Source organism: Manis javanica, chromosome 13 (assembly GCF_040802235.1).
Source record: "Manis javanica isolate MJ-LG chromosome 13, MJ_LKY, whole genome shotgun sequence".
NCBI classification, from domain to species: Eukaryota; Metazoa; Chordata; class Mammalia; order Pholidota; family Manidae; genus Manis; species Manis javanica.
The window spans coordinates 51,529,382-51,552,503 of NC_133168.1; the positions used below are offsets into that span (position 1 = coordinate 51,529,382).

Genomic DNA, 23,122 nt, shown 5'->3' on the forward strand with positions numbered 1-23,122 from the left:
GCCTAAATACAGTTCTTTTAATTGGAGCCTATATACTTAAAAGAAAGTAATATATCCTTAAGCACTTAAAACAGTGCCTAAATATCCATTGTGTTTTAAATATTGCTTCCTTTTTCCTGATAATGATATGGGACATCAGCACAACCTTAAATATGTCCTAAATACAGTTCTTTTAATCGGAGCCTATATACTTAAAAGAAAGTAATATATCCTTAAGCACTTAAAACAGTACCTGAATATCCTAAGTGCTTTACTCTTTAAGTGTTTTCTATTATTATTATTAATAGCATGAGACTTAGGCTGGTTTTCAGTCCTAGGTCTACTACATTAGTATCTCTGAAACCCTGAGCAAAGCACTTCGATTACTCATCTATCAAATACTGATAATAATACACCAAATTGTTATAAAGATTAATAAAAATATATTAGCACAGTGATGAGCATAATAGGTGGTAACTATAGTTATTATACTCATTGAAATTCTGTGATTTTATGCTGAAGTACTGCATACACATCACTATTTCCATTTTGAAAAGCATAATCATAAATGCTCTAAAATTCAAGAGAATTTTGTAGTTTTGAGTAGGGAATAAAGGACTCATATAGATTTGGTTTTAATAAAAATCCTAGTACTGTTTATTTTAAAAGTCTGAACATTAAGTACTATCCATTTGATTATGAAACTTGTAAGTAACTCTTTACCATTCTTGGAATTGATGCAGATTTACTGAATTTAACACCTGCTCCCAATAATGGATCTCATGGAAGTCTTAACCACCTTCTGAAGAATCCTGTTTATACCCCAAAGAATCCCAAAGAAGCCCACCCTGTGGGAAAGTGCCCCTTTGCAAGAAACCCCAGAGATAACCTTGGCTGTTCTTGTGATCCCTCGGTAAGTATTGCTGAGAAGTTGAACTCAGTGGGTATGATTTTTAACACCCTCTGTACAGCATGTGCTGTGGAAACACTTAATGACCAAATTAAAATTTATGAGTGGGAATAAATATATGTTTATTTTTAATCCTAGTATGATACATGCAGACTTTGTATTATTTATTTTTCCTCTTCCTAGTTTTTGCATTTTCACCTCTATTTTTATCCCTTGGTGCTGTGACTGGACTTGGTTGCAGGCTGGGAGAAGTCTATCTGAGTCCTGGATCATCTTGATTCTGTGCCATATCCTAGCAGTGAGGTCTTGACTATAAACTGAGTATAATATTCTTTCTCTAAAATATACCTAAACCTATTTTAAATTAAGGCAAAAATATCATTTATTGGTACGAAATGGGTATTTGGAACTGCTCCCTTTTACTCCTATCTTAATATATAACATTTGTAAAGTAGGTAAAAATATGTGACAAGTTATGAGCAAACTTAATTGTGTCCATAAAGAGAAATTTAGGGAGTAGTTGATTTTATATTTTCCATTTTCTCTTAGACTTGTAGAAAGACTAAGTACAGATAATAATTATAAAGTGGCAATTCTTATTTTCAATTAATAATATGCTTTTGCTGATAATTTTGTCTTTTTGCAACTGTCATCCGTATCCTTTTATTCTCATCTAAAAAAATAACTTTCACTTGGACAAGTGATATGGATAACTACCATTGTCCTATGATAGAATAATTAAGTTGCTTCAGAATCAAAACATGTTATTGCTCATTGCTTAAAATAATAGTATTATCTTTTTTAGATTTCACCAGTTGTGGATTTGCAGACACAGCTAAATCTCACCATGGCAGAAGGTAAGGCATATTTACTCTTAAGCTTGAAAGATGGAAGCAGACTTTTTCTCAACCATAGCGCATTGGTCTGGGGGCATTATTTGAGAATACCCAGTAAAATGAAGGTAGTAGTGGAGGACTACCTAATGAAACATAGAGATTTCTTTGCTTGACACCTAGACTGTTAGTCATAAGGAAAGAAGGGATATTTACAGTGGAAACAGCATATAATATATTAAGTAGAAAGCTGAATCACTCTTTATGAACATAGTGGAAGGGTTTTGAGATTTTGAAGGTTTTAATGGTTTTATTGAAAATACCTATTAAATTTCTGTCTCACTGGGTTCTTAGTTAATTGTAAGAATATACATTGACTCATTTAACTAGTTATTTCTTTATGACTTTCGAATGAAAATTAAGAACATGTAGACAGTTGATGACACTTGTCACTTGTGACTTTGATATTCAGTGTTGCTTTGATATAGTTTCTGATACACTTTGATACAGTCTTTGCTTCTTTAGTTCCTCAGCCCATAGTTCTTTATTGCAAGAATAAAAAGGTGAACTCTGCACTATTCCTGACTTGAACTTGTCTGTATATACAATCTCTGTAAATGTTCAGATTAGAGAAATATTTGATTGTCCCAGGTTTGCAGAGTGTTGTGGTTAAGGATGATGCTTTTGGAGTTGAGTAGATCTGGGTTTGGATATGAGCCTACTTAGGACCTCAGTCCATGGAAAAATTGTTTACCCCCTATAAGCTTCTGTTTTCTCATCTGTAAAATGGGCAGATAACCTTAATTCACAGGGCTATGTAAGAACTAAATTAGATGGTATATACAAAAAACTGTACAAAGTACCTGACACTTGGAAAAAATGCAACAAATGGTATATACTATTATTTCACTCAGTTTAGCCTCATATTTTAGTTTGAACTTTTGTTTTCTAAGTACACACATTATCCAGAAAATTTTCTTTCTGGTGTGTCCTGAAAACTAATTGATTAAGGTAATGTTAAAGAATTTTAAGTAATACTATTTAATTCCCAGTTTCTCAAATTTCTAGCAATCATATAGTATCTTCTTGTGAACCTAAATATTAACATGAATCTTTCAGAATTTTCATAGGTAAAAAGGGCAGTGAATCCCTTTTGTTTTAGTTGTTTATGGTTCTACTCTTTTATAATTATTATTTTTTCTACTGTTAACAATAATTTTTCAGTTGGGTCTTAATAGAGGAAATAATGAGATGACCGCGTCATTATATAATATCATAACATGCACACTAAATGTATTTGAATGGTGGTTTCATTTTCTCTCTCTGACCCAAGAGAAGGTTATTAAGCGTGTCACTTTACCTTATGGAAGACCCAGAGTTCCCCAGAAAAACAGCACAGTGTGTCTTCTTTACCACCACCACTTTGTGAGTGGTTACAGCCATGACATCCTAATGCCCCTTTGGACATCCTACACCGTCGACAGAAATGCAAGTATTTGTCACCTTAGCTATGTGTAATTATTTCGAATTATCATTAAGCAAAACATTGAAAGCATAGTTTCTCACTGTTATATCTTGGCTCTATAATCATTTTCCAAATAGAGGATGACTGAACTGGGAGTCAGAAAAATTAGTTTCCAGTTCTAGCTCTGCCACCGACAAGATATGTGACTGTGAAAAGAGGGGATGTGCGATAAAGCTTTTTTTTTGGTCTTAATACTTTTTTACTTTATTTTATGTATTTTATTTAATATTTAATATCTAATTTACAATTTCATGAAATCAGTTTTACAATCAGTCTCAATTATTCAGTTCTGAATACATAACTGTGTGAGGACAGCATTTCCCTCAGCTGCCCAAACCTTAGAGGGCCCTCACTAATGGAGAGGGCCACTAAAGCTTAGTAAGCTCACTGCATGGTCCATCGGTGGGAAGACCCTCAGCCCAAACTGGAGAGAGGCTGGAGAGCCTGTTCCGTTGCCCAAACCAGACGAGGTAGGCTTGGAAAGGAATGGGAACAAAGATACCAGAGTAAGACGACCACCTTTCTCCTTCACCCCAGCCCTCTGGATGCCATGGTGGAAAGAGAAATGATAAAGGGGAGAGGGCTTGAGAGAGAGAATGGGAAGAGACATTTGGATACTACATGGAATTGAAGTTTTCAACCAGACTGACCAGACTTTCAGCAACTGAAAGTGTCTGCAAGCTACCAGATTCTCTTAAGAGAAGGAAAAGGGATTTAAAAGAGCTTAGCTGACGGTAGCAATTGGATTAAACAAAATAAAACTATTGTTAATACTCACTGAGATTGCTAAATAAAAGGTAGGAATATGTGCATATATGTATATATATATATATGTAATTTCTGTATGAAAGAGACATATTACACATATTGACATATTTATATAAAGTTTCTACCTTAAATTCGACTTCTTAAATTTTTTGCAGGCTGTATTCGAACACTGGATTTTGTGCACTTATGTTTATAGTGCACACAATGTTTTGTGGGTTCCCATCTTATTTCTTGTTGCTTAATACTTTAAGTATGGTGTTCTTTGATTGTGTTGGAAGTTTCAGTTGTTTTACATAATCAAAGTTGCAGAAATGCACACTAATTGCTACAGCTGAGGTTCTCACTGCATTGTATTCTGTGGTTCTCCCCTCTCCCCTTTAGCCTTTGTAGCTGATCAAGATGGAAGATAGACATAGATCCCTAGAAATCAGCATTTTTACTAGGTACAAGTTTGAACTTGAGTAAACAAAAACATGAGAAACAAACTTAGCATGGCATTAAATGGAAAATATTTGCACACATATGAGAATTGACTAATATCCTTAGTATTGGAAAGCAAGATTACGCATCAGTTAGAAAAAAAAGAAATATTGCACAGCTAGAAAAATGGGATGGTACAGGACCTGAACAGACAGTACAGCTCCCTAATTTTGTGACATAGTTCACGTTAGCTGTTTGTTAAGCAGTCTCCTTTTCTTCTATGTGCCTGATGGTTCTTTTTGTTTTGTTCTTCAGGACAATTTCTCTCCAGAAGACTTTTCCAACTGTCTTTACCAGGATTTCCGAATTCCCCTTAGCCCTGTCCATAAGTGTTCATTTTATAAAAATACCCCTAAATTGAGTTACGGGTTCCTCACCCCACCACGTAAGTTTCTTCCTTCCTGTCCTTCGTTTCCCTTTTCTCTCTTCTGGGGCAGTGTACGTTGTCATGTTTTTATTGGTGAAAATTGTAAACTAAAAGCATAACTATTATGGAAAATTTTAAAGCATCTAAAACTTGAGTTTAAGAAAACTGTTTACTTTTGTTTGGAAGGTAGTTGATTTAGTACAGACACTGCAGATAGGACATTCTTCATTTTTCTGCATTTCTTTTAAACAGAATTTGAGAGAACTCTGAAGTCTGAAGGAGGTATCAGGGTTCTCAGGAAGGGGGTATCATTTCGTACTTTAAAAAGAAAAATATAAATTTATATTTTAGAGAGAAGTGGGATGTGTGTTTTCTCTTTCACTGATAGGGAGCTCTGAGGGAATGGCTTTTTTTTTTTTAAGTTAAGGGTTCTATTTCTTTGCATGTTCAGTTTGTATGTTAATGAGAAGACATTTTGAGGCTGGCTTTGGAATGCAAAAATTGGAGGGCTCCAGGTGCTTAAGTGCCCTCAATATGCAATCTAGTCCTCAGAGTAGTGTCTGAAGTCAGAACTTGGCTATTGCATTAGAAAAATAGACCAGGTCCAAGCTGAAAATCCGTACAAAAAAACCTTGTACAGCGTTTCAAGGCAGACATCCTGTGATATTTTTTCTTGGAGTAGGTGTTGTTCTGAAGCAGATATTTTCTTTTTTCTTTTCACGGTGAAACCAAAGGAGGTTGTCAACACAATACACTTCAGTTGTAATAAGGCAAATAAGGTAAAATTTGAATATGTTTAGTTTGAGGCCCTTATTAAAGTTTTTGTTCCTTTGATAATTACATCTTGAAGAAAAGATCCAGGTATCTTATTTTTTTAAAAGGGACTTGACCAAGCCATGTTGCATTTTCTCTTGACACAGTACCTGGGAAAGTTTTACAGGTATAAGATGATACTCAGCTAATCTTTTTAAATGCCCTCCAGGAGAAACTACAATTTCTAATGTTATTGGGCAGGAATGAAACAAAACCTTTTTGTTTTCTTTGTAGAACTAAATAAAGGTTCAAGTCAAATATATTCTGAAGCATTGCTTACTACTAATATGGTGCCAATGTACCAAAGTTTTCAAGGTAAAACATTTTAATCCTGTATCTCATAATCTCCATGAATTTCTGTATATCATATGTATAATTATAGGTAATAAGATTGACGCTTTAAATTAAGTGACTTAAATATCAAATATATCCTGTATGTTCCTCTAACTTTGATAATACCAATACACAAAAAATTCTGTGTTAGAATTACCATATATTTTGTTGCCTATTACTCTGTTTTGTATTTCAATGCTTATAAACATTTTTGAGAGGAAAAGTATGTAGTGTTCTTCCTGAGTTATCTAGCTAATACCATCTACTAACATTTATGCCAACTATCCACTGTTTCTCTATTTAACTTTTTTGGAAGTTCGTGATAAATATTTTTGATCTTGAATAGATTTTACATCATTACTAATTATTGCAGCATTTGGCTCTTACAAGTATAAATATACATTTATACTGTAAGTGATTGCAAGAACTTCAAAGTATAGATCATACAAGATTTTTTCTTTAATTTATATCTAGAATACCTGTGACTATTACATAGTAACTAAATCTGAATAATCTGCCTTGTTTGTGTTCATAATCTTTCTTTGCTTAATGGTGATAGGTGGTCACGAGTTCCTGATAATGCCCGTGTTCAGGGATGCCTGAAATAGAGTTAAATTCAACATTTTCTTATTAGTTCTTGCAAAGGCTCAAGCTGAACACTGTTTTTTTTCTTTTGGCTTCACATTAAAACTGAAGCCAAACTTGACTTCATCTCTAATTACGACAAATGCTCATTTTGAATCGTGGTATTCATGTATTTCACATGGCAGCTTGGCACCCTGTTCTTTTGCAACTACACTGTCATCCTTTCTATTTCAGTTATATGGCGCTACTTCCACGGCACCCTCCTGCAAAGGTATGCTCAAGAAAGAAATGGCGTCAATGTTATCAGCGGCCCCGTGTTTGACTCCGATTATGATGGACGTTACGATGCATCAGAGACTCTGAAGCAGTAAGAACGTATTTTATTCTCTCTTAAAAACAGCTGTCAAGAGAGATGACTGTCCAGTTGAGTCAGCAGAACCTTTTCTGTCTAGTACCATTCATATTTATATATGTGACATTTCTGATTACACTGGCACCCCCTTGAATATCTGATTAATTTTGATGTTTTGCTCAGTATTCAGTAAAATATTCTTTAGATCACCAAAGTAGTGTTTCTCCCCAACTCAGCTCAGATGAGTAATTCTTGAGCTCATATTAAATACATGTGTTAACAAAGGAGCATCGGTGTTTAAAATCTCTATGTGTAACAGATTGTTAAGATAACTGGCCTAACTAGCATACTGCCAGTAGAGAATGAAGAAAAAAATGGCAAGATTTTTTTGAAGCAGTTTTGCTTTTAAGGCTATAAGCAAAAGAGACTGAAACTTCTGCTGAGATCCAGCCCCTTTCTGACAACTAATGTCCTGACTTGGGGATTACTGTTTACACATATATTTATATCTCTGAACTACATCAGTTTGTAAAACACAGCGTTTTTACTTTATACCTTCAAGCATAAAGGTCCCATGTAGCTGCCATATAGGTCACAGCAATAGAATGGCTAAAGCAGAGAACTTCATACCTTTCCCATTCACAGTTTCAACTGGAGCATCTTAATCTGTTTTATGTATTATGGTTCTACATAAGATTATATTTGAAAACAATGATCACACTACCTTAAATTTTGAAACACACTGAAAGCAAACTAACCTAGCTTTGAAACCAAAGGAAACGAGAATTAAGATGGGGTGTAACATGTTGCTTGGGACATCTTTGAGAATGTGCTGCGATTTTTAACAACATTGTTGGACAGAAAAGAAGATCCAGTTCAGACAAAGGAGAATTCACAGCAGCATGATTCTGTGAAGGATTTGGAGTAAAAAAAAATCCCAAACCAGTCCTCTTTCTGTGTACTGTCTGCACACTGCAGAGTTTAATAGACTGTCAATGGTGCTTTAGAATCTTGTCTGTAGTTATTAAAAAATATTTTTGCCTTTGTGTCTCAACTCCAGTATGTTAAGGCAGAACTAAACAAAAAAACAAAAAAAACCCTCAAATTCAACAAATTCCAATAGAAAATATAAATTACTTGAGTTGTCTTATCTGTCTTCAGATTTTTACACTCAATATGGCAGAATATGTTGGGATATTATGATTACTAACTTCTTACAGTACATTTAACAATTTGACTGACTTTAGATTTGTATTAAAAATATGCTTTACTGAAATATTCAGTAAAAGACGATAGTTTCATTCTTAAACTGAATGTTGCCATATTTTACAGGAACATCAGACTCATACGTAGTCAAGAAATTCTGATTCCAACTCACTTCTTCATTGTGCTAACAAGTTGTAAAAATGCATCCCAAATTCCCTCACAGTGTGAAAATTTAGACACCTTAGCTTTCATTTTGCCTCACAGGACTGATAACAGTGAGAGCTGTGTGGTAAGTGGCTTTTGTTAATTTACCTGAAACATTGAAAATATAAATGTAAGTATATTTGTGTGTGCCTTACATGTAACGTTAATGTGGGGGGAAAACAACACTTGAATATTCCTGTACTTTGAAATTAGAGGGTGGTTTTAAAATCGATCCTCTAAAATGACATGACGTTGGAGAAGATATGTCTTGTTGGTCAAAAACAGTGAAAATCAAACCAAATGTAACAAATTAGTGACTTCATGTGCCTAAACCACTAATTCTAGGTTTATTTGAAGCATGAATTTACTCATGTTTCTAAACTGGATTTATAATTTCAGAAATGTCAGCACTGCTATAAATTAGTCTTAAAGTTATGGTTACACAACATTTCAAGTTAATTCTCTATATATCATTTTATTATAAAAATCAAAAGGATCTTGAGGCTGTGTCTGAGCTTGGGAGAAGACTTGTTTCTCTGATAGATTTTCAGAATTAACTGACCAGTCCTCATAGAACACATTTCTCATTAAGTTATTTTTTCCTTATTCGCCTAATCAAGTCAGAATAGCAGGATTTTAACTATTTGAGTGCCAGCTGGGCATCTAACTCTGCTAACTGGTCAACATCAGGACTGTTGGACACAGACCGAGCGTTCCCTTCTTCATTGCTTTCTCTTCCTTGAGAGATTAAATTGTCCTTAGTGGTATCAGTTAGTTTGTGTTCTGCAGCAAGTAACAGAGAACTATTCACAGTGACTTGAGAAAGAAGGGGGTTCCTCAGGTAACAGGAAGTCCAGAGGTAAACAGTCCTTGAGTGGTACTTTGGTACTTTGGGTCAGCAGCACCGTTAGGGACCCAGACCTTTCCTGTTCCTCTGTGCCGGTATTCTTAGCATGTGGCCCATGTGGCCTAAAGGTAGCTTCTGCTTTTTTTAGATATTTGAATTCACCCCTGATCCAACTTTCCCACCAAAAAAAAGCAGCAACAATTTTATGCTTATACCTCATTGACCAAAATGATGTTAAGTCTATGAGTTAGGTGTTACATTCCTTTGCAATCTCTACCATCCCCAAAACTATATACCTATATACCTGTATCTTAAATATAAACATTTTATCAAGTTCTATAATGGCAGTGTACCTAGAAAATACTGAATATTGGGAGTGAACCAGAGAGAAGATTATTTGAAGGTATATTCTATGTACTTACTGATTCCTTCTATTTCACCCAAAGTAGTAACTGAGGGTTAGGATACTTGCCTGAATCTTGCATGGACTTTTTGGCTATTCCTAGTGTTGGGGAGAAAGAATTTTCTTCTACCTTCAAGCTCTTCTAGCTGGTCTAAGAATCGAATTAACATTAGATAAATTTACAGGATGAAAAAAGAAAACCACAAAGTTTAATTACATATGTATGGGAATCCATAGACATAAATTACATAGACAGGGGAAAATGAGGGTATACGTCATCCTGAACTAAGAAGAAGAGGGTAGGGGTCTCGGACTTTAAAGGAAAAGGGAAGCAAATCCCAGGAATAGGAAAGAGTAAATGTTTGGTAAACAAGTGTCTGCTGGGCCACCCAGTAACAGTGGAGGAATTTTAACAGACTTTGCCGCATGCCTCCCTGTCTACCACCCCTGGTTCATATTATAATGTAGTTGTCTATGGTTGATAGCTCTCCTCCTGCAGCAGGCCCTCTACATTCTTTTAGGCATGTTAGGGGAAGGTCAAAGTTTCTTTCTTAGTTTTGGGCTTTGATTGTTTCAGCTGGACATAGTCTGCATATCAAAGTGACACATCTTGGGGTAGCCTGCCCTCAGCCCCTACCCTGTAATATTGGAACAAACGGTAAATGTTTACTAGCCGAGTAGTCCACTGGGTCAGGGCTTTTCCCTGAGTGAGAGTGAGGACTGCTTCAGAGAAAGAGACTGAATGGGTCCCAGTTTTGGTTAGTAGATGATGGGAGGCGAATGTGAAAATGGATATTATTGATCTGTTTCCCTTCTGTTAAAAGTCTGTACTTGCCATTTCCAGCTAATAATATCCCAAGGGTACAGGAACTTCTCTTAAAGGACGTCTTTAAAGTACAATCATAGCCACCAAGCTGTAGATACTATCTTCCTCTGACCTTCTCCAGTAGGGATTCTCAAAACATTTACATTAACACATGGATGTATGATTCCCTTCTCTATTCCTGGCCTCAGCTACCACTGCTGCTTCCGTGTGCCAGAGCATATGCCTTTACTTCTTTCTGATCTCATACTGGCTAAGACTTGTCTCCCTGACCAGAAATGGAATTGTTGTTTTACTGCTTCCCTCAACCCTTTCTTCTTGGTGACTAAGTAGATAACTGATTCTGATAAGGATCTACTGTTTTCATAGTTCATTTACACGTATCATTGCATATGATCCTCAAAACAGTTCTATAAGGAGGGTACAGGTAAGAGAATCAGGACTGAAATGGTAACTTGTGTTTGTTTACCTGGTAGGGTAATGGTAGAATTCATGTTTCTCTGTGCTAATTCCCACATTCTTTCTACCACGCCATGGTGCTTCTGTTTTCCAAAATTTTTTAACCCCCTAGCATGGACGTTTCTTACATGAACGCAATACATGTGCATCTGTGCCAAGTGTACTCTTCTTTTCCCAAATTTGACACATCTAATTAAAGAAACATTCATGGTGTATATTCGATGGGAGCAACTCAGGAGCACCTTGTGGTATCTACTATTTGGGAGTCAAGGTGTACAGCTGATTCAAATGGTGCAGTGAGAGAGAGCTTGCCGGGAAAGTGAACTGACTGATCTCCAGTGACTCTTCTCTGTTTCCCGCCCTCATAGCATTGGAAGCATGGATCCTCATGGGTTGAAGAGCTGTTGAGGTTACACAGAGCTCGGATCACAGATATTGAACACATTACTGGACTCAGCTTCTATCAAGAAAGAAAGGAGCCAGTTTCAGACATTTTAAAATTGAAAACACATTTGCCAACCTTTCACCAAGAAGACTGATATTTTTTATTCCAAAAATGTACCATACATCTTTTTGAAAGAACCTTCTCTTTTATACAGTTCTTTTTGTTCACACTATTGCATTGTTCAGAAACTGTCAACCAGAGTTAGAGCCGGGAATCTTCTGTGATATGACCATCTCAGGGAAACTTGTGGCCTCCGTATAGCAGTAGTTGTCTCGCACATGTTTGAATGTGTAAGAATTGTTCCAATGTGGGGAATAAAGATACACCATACCTAAAACTGCTCTTCTACTTCTCTGAAGGACAGAAGTACCTGTGAACATTGTCTGGACACCAGATATTTGAATCTTATTATCAGTTTTAAGCTTTTATGGAGCTGGCAAACACCAAACTAATGGATAGGATTGGAATAGTCCACGTTACATTAGTATGTAAATAAGAATTTAAGTAACTGTATTCTTTTTAACTGGGAGTTGCATTTATTTTTAATCAAAAAAATGGATGGAAGCAAAAATATTTGTGTCCCTATTTCTATATTCTATACATCCCCCCTCAGAAGCCAAATTATGCAATCCTGTATTTTTTTATATTGTGACTTAGTTGTTTGTGTTTAATGGCTCTAACAAGCTAAAATTTGACAGATATGTGAATTGAGAGTATCTACCTGTTATAAAATTTTATTCTATATTTGTACAAAAAAATCTCCATCCTGCTCACTGATAATTATTAACATAGGTTGAAAATACCTCTTAAAGTGCTTATTTTAGACTGCTCAAAATGTGTTTTATCTTGGCAAAACTTCAAAGAACTTGTCAACACATGCAAGGTGGCATTTTTTGAGATGGTAGGAATGTTTTCCTCTGTGCACAAAAATGACCCTACCAGAGTAGAGTGAGCTAAGCTGTTCATTTTGAAGTTCCATAGATTTGAAAAGAACCCTTCGTATCTTTAAGGTGGTTGTGATAATTTAACCTGTTTTTCCCACTGCACAGGCTATATCCTTTAGTCCCGTCCTGTGGACCTTCAAAAGCTACCTTTGCTGTTAGACTACCTGGGTCTGATTTCGGTGTCATATTAGTATACCAAAGTTGTATATTTATCCTCCATTTGACCATTTGATAGTTATTCTTCAACAGCCTTGGGACCACAATGACCTTTAGATAATGTGGTTTGCGCCAGAGAATAATTTAATGATTTAGAAAGTCTCATTAGTTTTTATTTTAGTCCCGTAAGTCCCTGAAGGTTCATATATTTTTTTTTGTCTATTTTCTCTCTGTTGTTCAGATTGGGTAATTTCTGTTCTGTCTTTAAATTCACTGATTACTTCCTCTGTCTAATCCGTCTGCTCTTGAGCCCATCCATTGGCTTTTATATTTCAGTTATTGTATTTTTTACTTCTAAAATTTCCATTTGGTAGTTTTTTATATCTTTATTTTGTTTGCTGAGAATTTTTATCTCTTTGCTGCTGCTTTCTCTTTTTTTAGTTCAAGCATGTTCATAATTGTTCATTGAAGCAATTTTATGATGGCTCCTATAAAATCCTTTTCAAATAATGCCAATGTTGAGATGATCTGTGTCATCTCAACATTGGCACTGTTGTCTTTTTTTTTTCATTCAAAAAGATTTTCCTGGTTCTTGGTATGCTGAGGGATTTTCATTTGAAACCTGGATATTTTTGGTATTATGTTAGGTGGCTGTGGATCTTACTTAAACCCATTTTAGCTGAATTTCTCTAGCATCTGGCATCACCCTGGCAGGAGAACTGTGGGCACTGCCTGGGTAGTGCCATGTGTGGCTAGGACTTCATGTTCTCCACTCAGCTTCCATTTACACTTGGGATGATAGGGTACCCTCCTTGCTGCCAGGCGGGGTGGGAATTCAACTCTTCACCAGGCCTCTGTGAGGCTTCTGTGGCTAGGAGTTCAGGGTGCCTTTTTACTACTTCCACATGCTTTCCACTGACACTATGGACAGGAGTGGGGGCAAGGCCTTATTATGACCAGGTGGAGATGAAATCCCAGTTCCCTAGTCAGCCTTCTCTGGCACCACCCTGGCAGGAAGTTAGGGCACCTCACTGCAGCCTATCAAGGCCAGAAGTCCTGGCTCCCACCTGACCTTCGCTGGTATGGGTGGGGCTATTGTATTTTCTGTGGTGTTTGCTGAGGTGGAGCAGTTCTTGTTTTCTCTCTGGGCTACTGCCCTTCTGGTTCTGGGCTGGGGAGAGAGCAGGCCTTTGTGGGGCTTTTTCTCCATCTGCACCTGTCAGTGTTGCTGGGTTTCCAGCTTCAGCTCCAAATCTGGGGTATATGAACTGAAAAGCAACCTCAGGAACTCCTCACAGTGTTGTTCCTTGGGTCCTGGCATCCCTAGCTTGTCTGCCTTCTCGCTACCTTTCAAAATCTTCCTACGTTTGTTTCATATATAACATCCAACCTTCCCATCTGCATTTGGCAGAAGATCTACTTTGTAGACAGGTCTCTTTGATTTTTCTGTCTTCTTCAAAACACATACAGACACGTGATTCCTCTAAGTAAAGCATTTTAACAGATCTTAATTAAATGGATAGCTGCCTCTCCCCTTTGCCAGACACCAGGAATACAAAGCAAGTTCTAACATCCCTTGGATGGATACGTTTTTGGCATTCTCTCACTGCTACTTCTGATATTTCTGTAAGTGTCACTGTGACCAACTTATGAAATACAATGATACCATATTTCTTGCTTTGTTATAATCTCCTTTCTTAAAGGAAATATCAGACTGTAATTGCTAGCTGACTCTTGAAAGCAAAAGCCATCCTCATCGGTTCCCATGTAGCTCTTTTCTTCAGTTGCTATCATGCACTGAACTTTCGTTGTCTTCAAAGAGACCCCCTCCTTTTACTATTTCATCAACTTAAAAATATGACGTCTTCACTTCCCAAATTTGAATGGTAAATTCATGTGACTATATATGGAAACACCTTTATATTACTTTCTTCAATAAAGGCTATTCTTTGCTTTTGAAATGCAAAGCAAAACCTTTTCTGGGGGTTTGTATCCCCAATATTGCTGTCATGCTTTGATCAGTACTTCATACAATGAGGTAAGTAACTGCCTTACCTTCTTATCTGCACTTAGCTAAAGGAGACACAGTTTCATAACTAAGTCACTTTATTCATAGCAGAGCAAAGAGCCAGGTGGAACTTAAAAATATTTCCAAGTATCAGAGAAAAGAGGACAAGTGGTAGGGGGAAGAAGGTGCATGCTCAGGTTCCAGCAAGATAAGCAGATATGTAGAAAGGATGGATAGGCCAGCTGGCCTGGCCCTGTTTAAGGAGATTAGACAGACGTGGTTGGAGCTGAGACCACCTGCTCCTCCAGGAGAGGCTGTTAGCCCCCTTTCACTTTTTTCTATCACAGCTACAATAACTGTCCTGCCCTGCTCTGGGGCTATGTACTTATCTACAATCATAACTGACATTTGAACTTTGAAACCAAATGTGGTGATTATACTTCATGCCAAAATCTATCATAGGAATTTGGCATGTGGATGCTTTCATAAGCATTAAGTAAAATGTTAGTATGACTACCATCCAAGGACATTTTCCCTGATTCCTGACCAGTCTAAATATTCTAAGGGAGGAAAAAAAAAAAATCTATAGAATGTAAGCGTCTCTAAGCTAAGAAATGTGGATTTTATAAATAAACATATATACAGAATCTTGGCTGCTTTCCTGTGTGGATTTGTGTGTCTGGAGGGTGGGGCAGCAGAGGGGTGGTGGTGTTTCTCCAGGGAGGATACTGAGTGCAGGGGTTGTGGACAATTAACCAGAGTTGTATCGTTGGAAGGAGAAAAAGGATCCAAAGTTCATTTCAGGTTCACAGAATACCTACTTCTGATCTGTGACCTACATTCTTGTTTTCGGTATTTTAATATTTAATTGTACCTATGGGTAAAATTAAGGGATGGGCATATATAAGTATCCTTCAAGTTTTTAGAATGGTCTGAACCAGAGGGAAAGTCTCCCAATTTGTAACTTCTGTAGGTTTTTTTCTCCATGAAAATGAAAAATTTGCATTTATCTTCTCCACTATATAGGTAGTGCCTGAAGGAAAAATGAAGATGTTTACTAAGAAATCATATCCATACCAGAAATCATAGATAGAAAATGTGTGTTAGTCTATTGGAAATGAAATAATCTCTGGAATAGATATTATAATTCCCACGGGATGCCAAAAGGCAAGCGACATAAAAGCGCCTTTCCTAACTGCAATATCTCTGACACCAAATGAAATGGTATATTTCTTCCCTACATATATATATAACAGTAACAATGTTATACACAGCAGTAATAGTAGTAAAACTTCATTCAGGTGCCTGGACCCAATTCCACCATGTCTAAGTATCTGTGGGAAGGGGTCTTCTCACACAGGCACCAAGCAATTCTCAAACACCAGCAGGGTGTTGGAGGACTCAATTCTGATGCTATCTGCCCGGAGACACCACCAGATTCCCAGGTTAAGGGCTCCGTCCTAAAAGACTGTCCTCCAATCCCCCACTCCAGACACTGGTCACCAGCCCCAGGCAGTTCCCCGTGCCTCTGACCTACCCCCTACAGATTGGAGGTTCCCACGACCTCCCCCTTGGGTTCGATTAATTTGCAAGAGCCGCTCACAGAACTCAGGAAAACACTTAATGTTTACCAGTTTAACAAAGGATACCACAAAGGGCACAAGTTAATGGCCAGAGGAAGAGATACACAGGGCAAGGTCCCAAATAAAGGAGCGTCTGTCCTCGTGGAGCTTGGGGCCTGGCTCAGCCGCACGGGGAGGCATCCTCGGTCCCCAAGCATAGACGCTCTCTGACCAAGAGGCAGGATCCAACCGAACAGAGCAGGCAGAGCAAGAGAGCGAGGTCTTCCCACAGGTTTTGAAAAGGCTTCATTGCATAGTCATGAAGGACTGAATTATTGGCCGTCAGCTGATTCAACCTTCAGCCCCTGCCCTTGAGTGGGAGTCCAGAAGTTACTCATTAACATAACAAAACGCCTGTTTCACCGTTGAAACTCTGCAGGGTTTTCAGTAACTATGGATGAAGACCAAATATACCTGGGAAATATATATATTTGGTCATACGAATGACCAAATATATGTAACATCACAATATCCCACCCCAGAACTGTTGTTTTAAATTTAATTTTATACTTGCCCATAAATTCTCAATTCAGGTAACAATTTGAGGATTTTAATAAAAATGTCTAACACATTCATTTAAAACTCATATCCAATTTCATTATATATCAAATTCAGAACTCAGAATAATAGACTTCAGCTTTCACAGAACAGAGATACAAAGCAATTGAATATTTGGGAAATTAGATTTTTATAATATTGCTTGATAATTTTGCACTTTAAATGTCTAGATAATTTTCCTTATCAAAAATTTTTATAACTACACTTACATGGCATTGTGCTCAGCGAAAGGAAGTGAAACTGGGGTCTCAGAACTGAAAAGTTTACAAGTGAATGAAAACTTGAGCAGACTTTAGATGAGATCAAAATTTTCTCAATCAGATGGATTATTGCTCAAATTTCACAATTTAAAAAATCTCAAGACCTAAAATTTTGAGTTCTTTATCATAAACTATTTTGTATATTGACACAATTTCACTGTTTTAAAGAGTTACTTTATTAAGGCCCAAAGAGAAATAAGGTGGTAAATCTGTGGGGCTTTGTTTATGTACTTTCTTGTATTTAAGATGTTACCACTGTTTAATTCCATGGCGCTTGTTAACATGGTTGTTTAGATTTGATTCAATTAGATCAAAACTGACAATAGATTTCAAAGCTGTGCTGACTTTGTCAGGGAATTAAAGTGTTAGGGATTCTTTGGGGAACAGGACAAATGGGATGCCTGCCTCCCGGCATGCACTTACAACATTTTACCTTTATTTCGAGTTCCAGCCCAAGGCTAATGTCTTTTCAACACCAGTCCTCTTCCCTGTACCTATAAAGCATTGGTTCATGTGGTCAGACCCTTCTGGACTTTGGAGGTCACAGTACATGCCCTCAGGCTAGTGACTGTTAGATAGTTGTAGCCCACTGCAAGTGAGTGATGCGACTTACTCTTCCATAACTTGTATACAAGGTTACTTAGGTGGCATTGTGACCTACTAGGAAATTATACCCAGCCCCCTAATGCTAAATCCAAATACATGGCTTTGTAAAGGCAATGTACAACCATAAAAGGAAATAAAATAACTTCAGGATGGTGTGGTTATAACAGAATTGTTAGCTTCCACTTGGAGCTCCCAGGGACCTGGCAGGATCATATCCTAAAGAGAACAAATTATCATAAACCTAAGGAAATTCAGAAGTTCCAAGAAGCTACACTATCTCAATATTTTCCAGCCTGTGTCTTTCTGTTATAATTACTAAGACTGTATCCGTTGAGTTTATTCCCGAAAACTGTAATTTTGCTGAGATTTAAGTCAGGAGTGTGCTGTTTCACAAGTACTACAATTCAATACTGTGGGACTTTTTCCCCCAGTGGTTGTAACTCTCATTTGACATTTAACATATATTTCTTAAATTGATAGGTTCCTTTTCATGTATTTATTGTCTTGTCTCCAAAGTCATCTGTCTGTCACTAAGACAGAAATAATCTTTATATCCACTCTTTCCAGCACAGTGCCTGGCAAGTAATAGTTGCTCAAAAAAAAAAAAAGTCCAGCTAAATAAAAACCAATGAGATAACCCTACCAAAACATACATTTAAGATAGCTGAGGAATTACAGGTTATAGAAATGCAAATAGAGGGCAATCGAACTGATTATTCTTTGCATCCCCAGTTTTTAAGTACCAGATGGTATTTTCAATGAGATATTTCTTAAAAAGGAGTTCATTTCTAGATAACTGCCCAGTACACGAAGCAGAGCTTTGTTAAATAATAAATGGAAGACAAAAATACCTTTCGAGGGCTATTCACAGACATTTCATTAACTACATCCAATAGCGATACGATGGCTGGTGCACTGAAGAGGAAAGTATGAGCTTTTCAGAGTTTTGACATCTCAAGCGAAAATCTCTCTACAAAGCTCATAGTGCTTCTCCAACAACAAGCTGGTGTAGTAGACTCACCGGCAAAGGCTGATGCATGGGAGCATCTCTTAGTTCTTCACATTCATCAGTAGCCTGCAACATCTGCTATGAGGAAAAGCGCATCAACTGGAAGGATGCAGTAGGTGGGAGCAGCTGCAACAGAACTGAAACAAACAGATTTCAGTCACTTTACCAAAGAGGAGAGGTATTGCCCGCCACTTCCTTCTCTCTTTGAAGTTCAGGGAATGGACTCTAGGTTTGGCTAAGATAGTAGTGGACGAAGAAATGTTAGTAGTGAGTGAAATCATCCCACTCCATTCTGGAAGGTTGACAGTGAATGAATTTAAATTCTCATATTCCCATTGGGACCTGGCTCAGCGGCACGGGGAGGCGGCTTCGTTCCCCAAGCATAGACGCTCGCTGACCAAGAAGCAGGATCCAACCAAACAGGGAGGCAGAGCAAGAGAGCAAACTCTTCTCACAGGTTTTGAAAAGGCTTTATTGCAAGCATCAGTAATATTATTGTGATCAAAAAGATATCACAGAAACTAGATCAAATATGGTAATTATAATAATCGCTACCCTTTGCTGGGTACTCCTTTTGTTCCAGACATTGTTCTAAATGATTTAGATATATCTTCCCAATTATTTTCTTAACAATCTTGTAATGTGATAATACTAATCCTAACTTTGGCTAGTGGGTTATACCCTGCAAGAATTTGAACCCAGGTCTTGGCAAATCTCGTATCTTTAAATGGTATATCATGTTGCCACCTTAATTTAAAAAGCACACTGAGTTCAAGTTCATCAAGCTTCACTCAATCAGTACTTGAATCATAAACCAATTTTTGAAATAAATTTATTAATAGCATGAAATATCACCAATAAAAAAAGCACTTAAAAACAAAATGAAAGAACAGTGTTCAGTTGAAGAATGGACAAAAGTCTGGACTAAAATATTAATAGGGAAGATGTGCAAAGAGCAGCAAATACATAGAAATGGTTTAGCCTATTAAGTCAAAGATTTGCAAATGACATGTTTTTGTCTCAAGAGAAAAGATTAAAAAGAAAAGACTGCAGTTAAGAGGCAGTCCCTTGATGATGGTGACACAAGATTTTATTTATTGGATTAATGTTCCTATTAACTTATTATATAATATGAAACATTTTTTTTCTTGTTCTCTGACCTATGTTTTCTTCTAGGTGGACTAGATGGAATGAGCTCCCCAGCCTCTCCTCCCTCCCTTCCTCCCTTACCTTCCATTTCTTTTTGTCTTACTCATGAGTGACTTTCTATTTACTATTTTTACTCTGAAATGGAGTGGATGACCAACCATCTTCCAGTTGCATTTGGGAGTCTTGTTTTTTCCGTTAAACTACATTGTCAGGGAGGAATATTTTGCGTCTTATCCACCTGTTTGAAGCCCAAGGGTAAGGTAGGGGTGGAAGAAAAGATGGACTGAGGTTGACTTCGACTTTCTATGATATTTGGGGTCTTTTCCTCTTCAGAGACTTTGTCTCATGCAAAGGCACAGGTCGTCTGAGTTGTAAACAATTCCTGTGTTGGCTACTCTTGGACTTTGTCTCATTTCCTCAAGTTAGTGCATGCCTAGGAGCTTTTCACATCTCTTTCTCTCTCCCTATTTCACTATGCTATCTAATTGCTACCCTTTACTTCACTGTTTTTTCTCCCAAAGTAGTTTCCATTATGTTTCCCATTCACCATTGTAGTAGATTAGTTGCTTTTTCCATCCTACGTGCGTCTTTGCACTGTCACTTTGCTGTTCCATTCCTCAAATGTGGGCTGACCTTGTGACTTGCTCTGACCGACAGAATGTGGCAGAAGTGACATTTTTCCACTTGTGAGATTGTCCTTAAAGGCTTTTGCACCTTATGCTTTCGGCTCTGAAAATGGTCCCACCACCATATAAGGAAGCCCAGCCTAAGGCACTGAATAGTGAGAGACTCCATAAAAGAGAGTCTCAGCTCAGAGCTGCCATCAAGGCCCCTTAGGGGAAGCCATTCTTACATCCTCCAGCCCTAATGGAGCTGCCAGATGACTGCAGCTTAATGAACAGACCCAAGTGAGACCATCAGAAGTACCATCCAACTGAACCCAACCTTGGAATCAGGAGAAATAATAAATCATTCTTTTAAGCTACTACATCTTAGAATGGTTTTTATGCAACAATATATAATTGGCATCTGAAAGTGGTGGACCTATAAGTATAACTTGAGACACGTGGCATTGGCTTAGAGACCAGGTGGTAGAGGTGGGAAAAGGAGAGTATTGAGGGCAGAAGAGAGGAGTACCTATGTTTGTGTTGTGTGAAGTTGGAATTTTTCAAAAAACACAAAAGTTGTTTGTGAAGCTGTCTGAATGTGACAAGACTGAGTTAAAAATTGAGACATGAGAGAGGGAGCCAAGATGGCGGCGTGAGTAGAGCAGTGGAAATCTCCTCCCAAAAACATATAGAGCTATGAAAATATAACAAAGAAAAATCTTCCTAAAATAGAGACCACAGGACACAGGACAACATCCAGACCACATCCACACCTGCAAGAACCCAGCGCCTTGTGAAGGGGGTAAGATACAAGCCCCAGCCCGGCGGGACCCGAGCGCCCCTCCCCCCGGCTCCCGGCGGGTAGAGAGAAACCGGAGCAGTTTTTTTTTTTTGGCGAGCGCTTTTTGGAAGCCTTAGAGGGACGGGCCCCCGTTGCTGGGGAGGCAGGGTGGCGGGACCGGTGAGGAGGTGACTGGGAACGGCGCCGGAGGACAAAGAATATCCCGCGTTTCTCCCTGCGAGACCTGGGGGCGGGTGCCTGAGACCGGTGCCTGAGGACGGAGGAGGTCGCGCGTTTTTCCCCTTTTTTTTTTTCTCTCTTTTTGGCAAGCGCTTTTTGGAAGCCTTGAAGGGACGGGGACCCCAGTGCTAGGGAGGCACGGTGGCGGGACTGGTGAGCGGGTGGCTGGGACCGGCGCCTGAGGACAAAGAATATCCCCCGTTTTTCCCTGCGGGACCGGTGGGCGGGTGCCTGAGACCGGCACTTGAGGACAGAGGAAATCGCGCGTTTTTCCCCCTTTTTTTTTTCTTTTTTCTGCGAGTGCTTTTTGGAAGCCTAAAAGGGACAGGGACCCCGGTGCTAGGGAGGCAGGGCGGCGGGACTGGTGAGCGGGTGCCTGGGACCGGCACCTGAGGACAAAGAATATCCCGCATTTTTCCCTGTGGGACCGGTGGGTGGGTGCCTGAGACCAGCACCTGAGGACGGAAGAAATCGCGCGTTTTTCCCCTTTTTTTTTCTCTCTTTTTGCCAAGTGCTTTTTGGAAGCCTTGAAGGGACAGGGACCCCGGTGCTAGGGAGGCAGGGCGGCGGGACTGGTGAGCGGGTGCGTGGGACCAGTGCCTGAGGACCAAGAATATTGAGCGTTCCTTCCCTGCGGGACCGGTGGGTGGGTGCTTTTTGGAAGCCTTGAAAGGACAGGGACCCTGGTGCTAGGGAGACAGGGCAGCAGGACCAGTGCGCGGGTGCCTGGGACCAGCACCTGAGGAAAAAAAAAACAAAAACCGTGTGTTTTTTCTTTTTTTTTCCTTTCTGTTCCCTCTCTCATTGTTGCTGTTGTTGTTTTGGTTTGGAGAGTGCTTTTTGGAAATCTTAAAGGGGCAGGACAGGTCACTTAGACCAGAAGCAGGGAATCTGGGGATCTCTGGGCACTCTAACCCCCTGGGCAGCAGGGAGCACAGAGGCCCCTTACGGAGATAAATAGTCTCCTGGCTGCTCCCCCTCCAACGGGGCTCCACCATTTTGGAGGAACAGCCCCAGCCAGGCCAAGCCCACAGCAACAGTGGAGATAAACCCCAAAGCAACTGGGCAGGAAGCAGAAGCCCTGTCTGCGCACAGCTGCCCAGCACAAGCCACTAGAGGTTGCTATTCTCCCAGGAAAAGGCTACAAACCAACAAGAAGGGAAGCTCTTCCAGCGGTCACTTGTACCAGCTCTGCAGACTATCTCTATCACCATGAAAAGGCAAAACTACAGGCAGACAAAGATCACAGAGACAACACCTGAGAAGGAGACAGACCTAACTAGTCCTCCTGAAAAAGAATTCAAAATAAAAATCATGAACATGCTGACAGAGATGCAGAAAAAAATGCAAGAGCAATGGGATGAGATGCAGAGAAAAATGCAAGAGCAGTGGGATGAGATGCAGAGAAAAATGCAAGAGCAGTGGGATGAAGTCCGGAAGGAGATCACAGATGTCAGGAAAGAGATCACAGAAGTGAAACAATCCCTGGAAGGATTTATAAGCAGAATGGATAAGATGCAAGAGGCCATTGAAGGAATAGAAGCCAGAGAACAGGAACGTATAGAAGCTGACATAGAGAGAGATAAAAGGATCTCCAGGAATGAAACAACACTAAGAGAAATATGTGACCAATACAAAAGGAAAAACATTCGTATTATAGGGATACCAGAAGAGGAAGAAAGAGGAAAAGGGATAGAAAGGGTCTTTGAAGAAATAATTGCTGAAAACTTCCCCAAACTGGGGGAGGAAATAATCGAACAGACCATGGAATTATACAGAACCCCCAACAGAAAGGATCCAAGGAGGACAACACCAAGACACATAATAATTAAAATGGCAAGGATCAAGG

General features: G+C 38.8%; 1 protein-coding gene across 1 annotated transcript in view; it reads left to right on the forward strand.

Annotated features, from left to right (window-relative positions):
* Nucleotides 1-15,092, forward strand: part of ENPP1 (ectonucleotide pyrophosphatase/phosphodiesterase 1) — a 71,203-nt gene extending 56,111 nt beyond the window's left edge. The window contains exons 18-25 of the mRNA XM_036994156.2: nt 723-892; nt 1,695-1,746; nt 3,056-3,210; nt 4,751-4,880; nt 5,910-5,990; nt 6,828-6,960; nt 8,278-8,440; nt 11,256-15,092. Of these exons, the coding sequence (XP_036850051.2) occupies nt 723-892; nt 1,695-1,746; nt 3,056-3,210; nt 4,751-4,880; nt 5,910-5,990; nt 6,828-6,960; nt 8,278-8,440; nt 11,256-11,426 (1,055 nt within the window). The 3' untranslated portion in view covers nt 11,427-15,092. The remainder of the gene's footprint in view (nt 1-722; nt 893-1,694; nt 1,747-3,055; nt 3,211-4,750; nt 4,881-5,909; nt 5,991-6,827; nt 6,961-8,277; nt 8,441-11,255) is intronic.
* The last annotated feature ends 8,030 nt before the right edge of the window (nt 15,093-23,122 follow it).